Below are 11,765 nucleotides of genomic sequence, written 5' to 3'. Positions count from 1 at the left end.
AGGTTTCATTCCTCCATATACAGGATGGTCCACCAACCATGATAGAAATTCATAGTAAATGACGTTGGCCCCAGAGGGACATGCGGTCAAGGGATTTTTTTTTCTGCCAATAACTTCTGCCACATATTGGTAACATTTTTATTTCATTTTAATTGACGGAAAGTTAATTTCTTGAATTGAACTCCGAAATTTTCCAAGGCAACCTGACGTTTTCTTTGCGGAAATGGGTTCCCCGTGGTCATTTTTTTCAGTATAGCACATAATCCCACTCGTAATGCAATGGCAATTGGCGAAATAAATTCGTCAAAACTTCGTGGAGATGAGCCCTTGGCTCCGCCTCTTTTTTGACGGCTCTGAGTTTGAGCGCAAAGCTGCGAAGAAAGGAGGTTACATTGACACGCCACACGAGGGGGGAAAGGGTTACAAGCCTTGCCCACTGAACAAACACCTGCGGTGAGTGCGGGAATGTGATCGAAAATGACGTCACCCGACGTGTTGACAGGTAGGGAAGGGAATACATTTTTTGGACCGTTTTGCACTCCGGTCTTCGGTCTGCACTCCGCTGAATGCAGTGAACAAGTAAACGGCAGCGATGGCAAGCACCGTGTATTCCAACCAAGAAAAAACAAGGATGATCATTGCTCTGGGGGCTGCAGGTATGTACTATGACAGAGCAGTCCTCAAATACAGTGAAATGCTTCCAGGAACTAGGGTGGTGAGCTCTTGTACCATAAGGCGTGCATTTGTGAGACTGTCCACAACAGGAAGTTTCCATTCCGGTACCCAGAGCCGGTCACACCCAATCTCTGCCCGTGAGTCGAGACAAACAGACCAGGCCCTGAAAGAAGTAGGAGATGATCTCCACGTAAAGTCTGCGCACCCTGGCAAAGTGAGTACAGACATCAAAGTCAAGTGTGCTGAGGATACTACACAAGCACAAACTCCACCCATACCACGTGAGCCTTCATCAACATTTCCAGCCGGGCGACAACCAGAAACGGCTGGATTTCTGTAACTGGATCCGATGTCGTACCCAGGAAAGCAGAAGCTTTGTGAACAGGGTCATTTGGGCTGATGAGGCCCACTTCTGCCATAGCGCTCAAGTGAATCGACACAACGCGCATTATTGTAGCCAAACAAACCTAAACTGGCTACGCGACTGCAAGCAACAGTACGAGTGGGGATTGAATGTATGGGCCGGGATTTATAACGGAGCCATTATTGGGCCAATCTTTTTCACGGGACCCCTAAATGCCAACCGCTACTGTAGCGAAATTTTAGATGCCGTTTTCAGCTTTATTGATGACCTGCCTCTTGCTGAACAGACCCGCAGGCTGAACAGGCCATGTGGGTCCTCATTAGGCGAATGTACGTGAGGCGCCGTGAGGACATGAGGGCCCTCATGAGGTGAGGGCACGTGAGGATGAGGACTCCTGAGGCCATGAGAGCCCTCATGAGGTGAGGACACGTGAGGATGAGGACCCTCATGAGGTGAAGATACGTGAGGCCATGAGGGTCGTGAATAGCGTCATGAGGTGAAGGCATGTGAGGATGAGGATGGTGAGGCCTTTCGGGATCCCGATGCCCTGAAGTGAGGTTCGTGAGGGAAAAATTTGAAATGGAATGTGAGGGTGAGGGCGACTGAGGTTAAGTTACTGGTGAGAAAAATTTGGTGAGGGTCAGTGAGGCTGATAAAGTCCGTGCTTCGTGAGGTGAGGATGAGTGAGGCCGCAGGAAAATGCCCACCCTCCTGCTCAGACGCCCTCTGTACGCTCCACAAATACAGGGTGTCCCAGAAAACGTGTCATTGAATTATAATAAAACTACGACACCTAGAATCATGCGGTCAACAGCATTTGTTCTTATTAGGTTTTTGCCACCTCCTAATGTGGATGTCATGTACTCCAAGTTTAATTATGTAAATATTTGCGAACTGAACTCGGAAATTTTCCAGGTAAAGGTCACTTTCTTACCCCACCAACTAGAAGAACGTGCCGAATTCACTCAAATTCATGATAATTGACAGTGATATTCACGAGCTATCCCATCGGAATATCATGCTTTTTGTGGCACCGGACCATAACGCGCGATGACTTTTTGAGCGCAATCGCCTTCAGTGCGACGAAAGGAGGTTCCGAAGCCAGCCCACAGAGTGATATAAAAAGTAACAGTTCCAAAAATTGGGAGAGGGAAAGCATTATCCCAGCGAAAGTCGGACGTCATAAGCCGTGCCTGTTTTATCTCTTTCTGCGATGTCGGGGAGGGCTGGGTTTCCAACCTCCTTTCGTCGGACTGACAAAGATTGTGCTGAAAAATGCATCGTGCGCTATTCTGTGCGACCTCCGTAGAGCATGATGTTCGGTTATTTTTTCGGATGGGGTAGCTTCTGAATATCCCTGACAATTATCATTAATTTGACTAAATTAGACACGCTCTTCACATTGATGGGGTAAAAAAGTGACGTTTACTAGGCAAATTTCCGACTTAAGCTCGCAAAAATTTACATAATTAAACTTACGTTACACGACATTCCCATGAGGGGGTGGCAAAAACCCAGTAAGAACAAATGCTATTGACCGCATGACCCTAGGTGGTGTAGTTTTTTAATTATAATTCAATGACACGTTTTCTGGGACACCCTGTATACAGGGTGTCCTGGAAAACGTGTTCATTCACATCAGGAGTTGGCAAAAACCTAGTAAGAACAAATGCCGTTGACCACATGATTCTAGGTGGCGTAGTTTTTGTTATTATAATTCAATGACACGTTTTCTGGGATACCCTGTATATTGGTGTACCTCTCTCTCTCTGTACGCAGCAATGTAGTCAACTAGTTATACAGTTCAATAATCGTCCCTTCCCTAAGGACACAAACAGGTAATGCCTCAGAAAGTTGGCCCTGCGCACATGTTTGTCTTTTTGAAAACGGACGGCTGGACATTGATGTTCGCATGTGAATTTATTGCGCCTGGTGGATACAGGGTACCCCTTCCGCTTATCGTCTACCATCTTGCCCCTCTGAGTTTCTTGATAAAAGCGGTTTCCCAGACTTTTTCCAATTTTCTAACATCAAAGGGACAGTGCGCTCTGTTGCTTTCAAACGGTCGCAGAAGCCCGTGTTTCCCCCACAGTTGAAAGCCATAAAACTTTAGTTGACATGTGCGCAGTGTCTCTTCGTGGGAAGGGTGACATCTGCTCCCCCTTAGACAGTGTTGTTTTGTCCTAGAGGGGGCTTTGTGTACAAGGCAGCATAACTGAACGTTAACGGAAGCAGTGGCAATTACAGCGTGTCGGACGCACATGTGCTTTTGGTTTGGCGTACGTGACTTACTCGGGCTGTGACATGGCGCGGGAAGGTTATATAAACCATGGGTGACTTCGAGAGGGAGAGAGAGAGACAGTCGCCGAAACAGTCAGTGGTAGTTTGCGTCGAGGGTCGGAACCAGCGAAGTCAAGATGTGGTCCAGAGCGCTCTGGTGGAAGAGCGCGAGCCCTTCCACAAGCGCTGAACGTCCGGGCAACCGAAGTTATACGCACCTAGAGGCCTAGCTGGCGGTGACTGACCGGAAAGAGGTGCACCCGACGACGATGTGGTGAGCGAAGAGACGGATCGACGAGTGGGCAGTAGCCGAGCACCTGGGACCGAGCCTCCAAGTGGGACGGTAGGCCTGCCGCCAAGTCGCCGTCTTCGCTACTGTTTGGCCCGGCCGTGGACCAAGAATGGAGACAAGAGCGGATGAAGATCGACGGAAGCAGCAACTGAAAGCCACAGCATGGAAAGCCGGCCGCGTAGGTCACTGCCGAAGTCGTCTTCGGAGCTCGTCTGCCACGCCATCGTCCATGGCCTGGTGAAGATGTGATGTCGTCGGGTGCGCAATATCAGGGTCAGTCACTCTTGCCGCTTGTTGTGTCTGCCTCGTTTGCACATGAATCACGTATTCGTTTCCCGTGCGTTTCGTATAATTGTTCATATGAAGTATATCACGTCATCTAGTTAAGTTAGGCTCGGCTCGCTTTATGTCAGGTGTATTATTGTCGCGATTTCCGTAATATATCATGCAAAGTGAATACTGTTGCGTTGCAGTTGAGCTTTCATTAAATCACGTTTTGTTTTTGTTAGCGAAGTGTGTGGTTGTTATTCCTTCTCGCCTCTGCGAGTGACCACGTTAAGTGTATCCCCTTTTCTTCGTTAATTTTGTGCTCTGTCCCTACCGGCTGCGGCGAGGGAAGTCACACCACACACACTAAAAAGGGAGTCACCTCTGAAGAAAGGGGAGTCAAACAGTAGGAATGCCCCTGTGAGATGTGACCCTTTCCAGAATAACGCGAACACAACACATGCCAGGGACAGAGGACGTGGCACTTTTCCGGATAAGCGAATCAGAATGACCCGGGTCCTACAAGATTGGTCCCCGTACTTGCTTTCTGGATATGGATCACGAATTCCAGATAACCGAGACAAACTCCAATATTAATAACAGATGTCCTGACAACATCTGCAGGATGTCCTATCTTGGATAATGGGATATCCCTGGAAACAGCTTGAATATCCCATAGATGTCCATGTGACATCCAGGAGACCAGGATATGAGCACTGTTTGAACGTCGCAGGTACACTCCTGCGATGTCACCTGGGGTATTGGGACAACTGTGGGACGTTTATGAACCGTAGTTCGGACTATTAAAATTTAGTATCAATGATCGACAGAAGCCAAATAGCGCTGAAAAGCTGGTGGTGCATGACTGTGAAGTAAGACCCTAGACTAGGAGTTCAGAGAACTCCTTAATATTAATGTGACACATTTTTACTTGATACATCAGAAGTGACGACGGCAGGGTGATATGAATGGAAAGTGTATACTTACCTTACGTATTAGTACATATGTTAATTATTATAAATGTATCAATTGTGTGTAAATATGTGTGTGTCAGTTTTGTAAATGTATTCAATAACGTGTGCATCTTGTGGTGTGGTGTACTTTTCTCAGTGTACCCCTGACCTCAAGCTATCTTCCACTTTCAGAATCCACCCCGCACTTCGGTTACAACACTATGAACCTATCGCGTTGTGATGCTTGCTTGAAAGGAATACAATCTGGTATGCTGTGTTGTTTTTCTTTTAAAAGAACTTCAGCTATCCATAATAAGAGGCCTTCGTAGGAAGAAAGCCATAAGAAAAGGCACCTTCTTGATACATTAATATTTCTCCTAAAGACAAGGGTATGACTCACACTACATGTGCCATACTGCACTCTGAGAAAAAAGTGGAGAAATTAGACCTTTTAGGAGGTAATAGTTGTCGCATATGTTGTGCCTAAAAAGTTGCAAAGTTGTACCCCCATACCTCACTCTCTGCCACGAATAATAGGGTTACCGCTACGGATTCGGTGAGTGTGGGGGGGGGGGGTACACCTTTTTGTTGTAATTTGGATGGGTGATAGTTTCTTTTACCACCTTTTTACACCCCTTATCAGACGCTATGTTGGCTTAGGAGGTAACTAAGGAAGTTACCACCTTCTCACACCTTTTTTCTTAGATTGTTGTTCCCAAATTGTACGTATGTTGCCCTCGTATTTGCAAAGGTGCGCAAATATTTCTTCTATTTTCGTAAAGAAGGTATAGAACGATCACGACACATGTAGTACGGATTCTCAAGTTGTTCACGTGTTCCATGTTGTTGGGCGTAACTCGTTACCAGTAACTCGATACTGTAACTATAGGCTACTCGTCTTAGCTATTTTCAGTAACTTTTTGCATAGCTCTTTGCTTTTGAGCTCCAGTAACTTCTTGAGGAGCTCGTTCCTTTCCCTTTTTCTTTTGTTTCGGGGATGGGGAGTTAAGTTTGTCAAAGTAACTTGAAGAAAGTTCAAAGTTCCTTTTGTTCGATTCTGGTCTACAAACATCGCAGGCTGAGTCCTCCCCCCATGACTTGAGATGAAAGATGGCACGTGCACGGCACGACTAACTCCCGTTGTTACACGGTGAATGTTACAAATTATGTTTTAGCCGAGCATTAGGGAGCTCAGGTATCGCGCATCGTAACGATAAGCAGTGTATTGATAATGATAGAGGGCATTGAGTAGCAGGATTAAAAGTTGGCATGGTTCTACGATATGTATGTAGGGTACAACTCGTACAGCATAAACTTGCTTTGTGTGCTTTATTAAGAGATGAAAATCATCAAATCCCTCCCTAGAGAAGCCTATAAATGTAGGCTTCTTTTGTCGTAGCAGATATTGACATTTTTGTATATCAAGACTATTTTGAAACGTCTTGAATCGCTTATAGCCTCCGTTGCTGTTGCGCCATTAAAATACTAATCATCATCATCATCGTCTTGAATTGCCCATTGTGACAGCAAGGTCTGAATTAACCACATAGACAGGTCAAGAGCTGAAAAGTATATATATACCGAGTAGAAAATGTCGCGTTAATGTCTCGAGGATGGGAAAGCAGGGTAACAGCTCACCTGAGTGCCAGACCAAGAATCAATCTTTATTTCCCCGTGCGCAGCCTTTTACGCTCTTCCAAACATACAAACACCAGCTGTCAAGGGCACAAAGATATGATAGCGATAGCTCCCTCGTAGGCTCGGTGACAGTGCAGCAGATAACACCACATCTCCCTTTTCTTCGGAGCGAACAAACTAACAAAAAGAATAAGTTGTCGCACTGGCGAATTCCGATAAACAACCTGGAGAACTGTCCAAGCGTCTAAAGCGCATCGGAAAGTTAACTGCAAAATTAACACAGGCGGCGTAGCCACATCACGTACAGTTCACTTTTCAATTCCTAATCTTACCGGCTGGTACACTCTACGTCCGTATCTTGTTACTGCTACGGGCGTTCTGTCGCCTTGACTGACAGGAGTGGGACGTTCGACTCTTGGGGTTTCCAAACCAGGAGTACGACGCTCTCCTGCGTTGTCGACCGGACTTGTGCAGGGTAGAACAGGAAGGTGAAGCAGAGTCCTCGTAGAGTCCGACGCAGTGGAACCTAGCGGTACCAGGTATCTTCGGTTCCTTCTGAAGCACCCTCTCACAGTTCGAACCAAGTACGAGCGAGGTGTCCCTGCATACTGTTCGACCGTTGCACTTTTCTTCAGGTCCTTGACCCACACCTTCTCTCCGGGCTCTAGCAGACGAAGTTCCTTGACAGCGTGCCTCCGGTTATAGTGTTGCCGTTGTTTCTGACGAACTCTTTTGTCTTCCTGTCGAAATTTTGCGAAGGCTTGATGTCTTGGTTGAAGGAGATTTCCATACACAGGAACTCTCGTCCGTAGTCTTCTACCCATGGAAATTTCCGCTGGGCTCTTTCCAGCATGTCCCGGGGTATCTCTGTAAGCTAGGAGCGCTAAATATGGATCGTCAGCTTTTTGCAATAGTTTCTTGACCGTCTGTACCATTCGTTCAGCCTCACCATTCGCTTGTGGATAACGTGGGCTTGATGTCTGGTGACGAAAATTATAATCCGTGGCAAAGTTTGCGAAATCCCTGCTCGCAAATTGTGGTCAGTTATCAGAGATAACGAGTTCTGCTATGCCGTGGCGGGCGAAAATACTTTTTATCGCTCGGATCACAGACGACGACGTTGTGTTCGAGAGTAGTGCTATCTCTGGGAAGCGTGACAAATAATCAACAACAAGAAGATAAGTTCTTCCGTCAAGATCAAAAAGATCTGCTCCCACCTTCTGCCAAGGGTAACTGGGAGTTTCCGAAGATATCAGCGGCTCGGCGGATTGTGAACGAAATTGCGAACACGTGTGGCAGTTGCTTATCAACGTTGACAGCTGCTTGCTCAGCCCTGGCCACCATACGGATTCTTGCACTTTGGCTCGTGTTCTAGCGATGCCTTGGTGCCCATCGTGAAGAAAACGTAAAATGTCAGGCTTCAGCGCTTCTGGTATGATCAAACGGGTTCCTTTGAGAAGTAGTCCGTCGCAACAGGGGATGGAACCACGCTCCTGCCAGTAAGGTGATAGCTTGAGAGGAACAGAATGCTTTGTTGACCACTGAGTGTCGCAATAAAGTTTTAGCAGCTTACAGATGTCGTCCGAGTGTTGCGCCGCCTTAATCCTGTCCACTTGAATATCGGAATGCAGACCGCTGATGAACGCAATGACGAATGCTTCTATTTCTGGCACAGAGAGGCTCTGCCGCTGCTTGTCATGAGCGGTAATTGGCGACCTGGACAATACGTCTGGTGTGATGAACTCTTTTCCGGGCACGTACGCAATGTCAAAGTTGAAGCGCATCAGACTCATTCGAAAACGTTGTATGCGCGGTGGCAATACGTCGAGCGCAGATTTTCCAAGAAGAGTGACCAACGGTTGATGATCTGTTTCAAACGTTGCAGTCAGTCCACAAAGGTACTCATAAAACCTTTCAGCTGCCCATGTTAGAGCCAATGCTTCTTTTTCAATCTGCGCGTAGCGCATTTCTGTCGGTGTTAGCGACCTTGATGCAAACGCTACTGGTCTTTTTTCTCCGCTTGGCTGAACTTGTGCCAGAACTGCCCCGATGCCGTAAGACGATGCATCCGCTGATAGAATAGTGGGGAAGGTAGGGTTATACCGCGCGGTGCAGCAAGCTGATGAAATTAAGTTTTTAATCTCGTTGAACGCAGTCTCTTGGTCCGGACCCCAGGTCCAAGCAGTGTTTTTCCGTAGGAGTGCTCTCAAAGGCATAGTTCTTTCAGCAAGGTGAGGCAGGAACCTGCTCATATATGTGACCATCCCAAGAACTCTCCGGACGCCTGAAACATCTGTTGGCGGTGGGAGCTTCGTTATCGCTTCAACTTTACTTTGATCGGGCCGATGCCCTTTTCGTTTACGACGTATCCAAGAAACGAGATTTCTTTCGTCTTGAACTTGCATTTTGTTTTGTTGAGCGTCACTCCCGCTGCTGCGATTCGTTGCAGTACCTTGTGCAAATTTCTGTCATGTTCCTCAGCGTCCTTGCCGTAGACAAGTATGTCATCCATCATGTTGACGACTCCCGGCAATCCACTGAGTACTTCGGCCATCTTCTTCTGAAAGTATTCCGGAGCCGACGTTATGCCAAAACGCATCCGCGTGAAACGGTACCTCCCAAAGGGAGTTATAAACGTAGTCAGCTCCTGACTTTCTTGCGACAGCTTAATCTTGTAGAAGCCTGAGTTGGCGTTCAACTTGGAAAATACACTTGCATTTCCGAGTTGCCCTAGGGTTTCTTCTACCGTTGGGAGCGTATACCGTTCGCGTAGAACACTAGCGTTGAGCTTTGTCAGATCGACACAGATTCTGACGTTTCCCGATGGCTTTACAACCGGAACAATCCCGGCACACCAAGCAGTCGGCCCTTCTACTGGTCGGATGACTCCATTTTTTTCCATCTTGTCTAGTTCTCGCCTTACTGCAGCTCTCAAGGGTATGGGTATCCTGCTTGCTGTGTACAGGGCATACGGGGTCGCATCGTTTTTGAGGCGAATGGTATGCTCCCCTTCTACGGTCCCAAGGCCATGAAATAGTTCTGCGTATTTCTTTTCCACGTTGTCTGGCGTTATAGACTCCACGAATTTGACGATGCCCAAAGCTTCTAGTGCTGGTAGTCCCGACAATGGCACGTGCAAAGAGTCAATCACGTACACACATTGCTCAGACTTCTTGTCTTTCCAGGCTATCTCGGCCGTGAACTTCCCAATCACCAGCAATATCTGGCCTGACGGGCCTTTCAGCACTTCTCTTGACACCCCAAGCTGCTGTGGAATCCCTTGAAAGGAAGCAGGTACTGCACATACTTCGGCGCCAGAGTCCACTTTTGCTTCTATCGGAAAGCCCTTGATGAGAACCTGTACAAACTTTGCGGATACTTTTCGTGACACTTGCTACAGGCTTCCGACGAAGTACGTGTCCGGATCCTTTGCAGCTGTCGAAACCGTCAGCTTACGACTTTCCAAAGTCTTCTTCTTGCAGGCTCTGGCGAAGTGCCCACGTTTACTGCAACTGTAGCATGTCGCCGATCTTGCAGGACACAATACTCGCGCATAAGCTGGTCCTCCACACCATATGCAGGCAGTTTTGGAGCTGCTGTCTTGACTCTGCTTCCGCCTGTGCGAAGCTCGTGCAGTCTTCCTTTTGTGGACGCTGTCGACGTCTTGCATCTGCTGAAGATCTCTTTCTTGTGTTTGCGCTGCGTGTAGGTCCTGCTGCTGCTTCAGAATGCTTTCTCTTAGTCGAGCTTTTGCCAGCGCTGACGATGCGGTCGCTTCCGAGTCCATCTGAAGAGATTCGGATAAGACGGTGTCCCTCAGACCCAAAATAAATCTATTTCTTATCATCCTCTCCTTCAAGTCGCCGAACTTGCATCTGTCCGCCATCGTATGAAGACAAGTCATGTACTGGTCAACTGTTTCCGTCGGCTCTTGGGAACGGCGATGAAAACAAGCGCTTTCGTAGACGACGTTTTCTACTTTGAGGAAATGCTTGTAGAATTTCTCTTTGACCTTTTCGTAGTCCTTGGCGTCAGCTTCCGACAGTTGAAATGTACTGAAAATCTTTCTTGCCTGGCGTCCCATGGTGTAGAGAAGTGTGCGAACCTGTGCTTCGCTCGTCCGTTCACTAAGTCCCGAGGCGTAGCGATAATCGTCAAATTCTTGGATCCAACTTTCCCATTCCACTGCATTGTCAAAATTGAATGCTTCCGGCTGTCGTACGGCGAAAGGTGCACAGCTAACTGTCGATGCTGTTGACTGTTTTGCCATTGTGGTACGTTAGGTGGAATGCTGTCCCAGCCACTCCTGACACCATGTCCCGTTAATGTCTCGAGGATAGGAAAGCAGGGTAACAGCCCACCTGAGTGCCAGACCAAGAATCAATCTTTATTTCCCCGTGCGCAGCCTTTTACGCTCTTCCAAACATACAAACACCAGCTGTCAAGGGCACAAAGATATGATAGCGATAGCTCCCTCGTAGGCTCGGTGACAGTGCAGCAGATAACACCACAGAAAATAACTTGAAGGTAACCTGTTACATTTCTAAAGTAGCTTAGGAACTTCACGTCAATTTTCATTACGATTTATTACGTGTAACTGCGTTTGAAATTTAGTTACGGGCCGGTTGCACGTCAGTTCACGCATGGAGGTCCCATCGACCTCCTGGGTCTTCAGTATTTTTTTATATTTATAAGCTCATCGTATATTATGGTCAACATTTTTGCCGAATAGCTTTCGTGCAAAAAAATTGAGAAAATCCGGCCCTGAATTCGGATGTTTCAGTTTTGCCGTGTTTGCACGCGTATACGTCCCGAGTGTTAACAGATATTGTTGTGAATTTTTTTCATGCTGCTTTATTATGCCTACAGGCCAGCTGTCAGAGAGCAAATTTTAGCGCGTGGGTGCAACGATGTGTGCTGTAAAAAATGGCGAGCATGCCCTCTCGCGCACTATTGTCCTAATTTCGACGCCTGATATCTCTGGCTGTCGATGTCACTGATCGCAATACTTGGTATCAGCTCACTCGGCTTTTAATGCTCTTTCATCTGATTTATCTATCCTGCATATACTTCCTAGCGGCATGTGCTGAAATAGGCAAATGTGTAGGCATATTTCGAAATAAACATGGATCTTGCGCCTGTATTTCTCAAAAAGGTCCTACTTGATTTCGTATATATTTTGCCAGGATATGGCCCGATGTTAGGCGCTTCATCTAACGCAAAAACTTCTTCTCCAAAGTCTGCTGATTAGCGCGTTAAAACGCGGCCCCACTGCGTACGAACGTGTCGGAGATAT

The 11,765-nt window shown here is 47.2% G+C and overlaps 2 protein-coding genes across 2 annotated transcripts; both read right to left on the bottom strand.

Moving 5' to 3' along the window:
* Nucleotides 1–6,777: 6,777 nt before the first annotated feature.
* Nucleotides 6,778–7,404, bottom strand: LOC135391522 (uncharacterized). Its single transcript, XM_064621798.1, has one exon. The coding sequence runs from the start codon at nucleotides 7,402–7,404 to the stop codon at nucleotides 6,778–6,780; it is 627 nt and encodes a 208-aa protein (XP_064477868.1).
* Nucleotides 7,405–8,783: 1,379 nt separating this feature from the next.
* Nucleotides 8,784–10,739, bottom strand: LOC135391507 (uncharacterized). Its single transcript, XM_064621776.1, has 2 exons — nucleotides 10,017–10,739; nucleotides 8,784–9,827 (listed from the first exon to the last, which is right to left on the bottom strand). The coding sequence occupies exons 1-2, from the start codon at nucleotides 10,737–10,739 to the stop codon at nucleotides 8,784–8,786; spliced, it is 1,767 nt and encodes a 588-aa protein (XP_064477846.1).
* Nucleotides 10,740–11,765: the final 1,026 nt, after the last annotated feature.

This window comes from Ornithodoros turicata, chromosome 1, assembly GCF_037126465.1.
Source record: "Ornithodoros turicata isolate Travis chromosome 1, ASM3712646v1, whole genome shotgun sequence".
Taxonomy (NCBI): domain Eukaryota; kingdom Metazoa; phylum Arthropoda; class Arachnida; order Ixodida; family Argasidae; genus Ornithodoros; species Ornithodoros turicata.
This window is presented reverse-complemented; position numbering and strand designations above follow the sequence as displayed.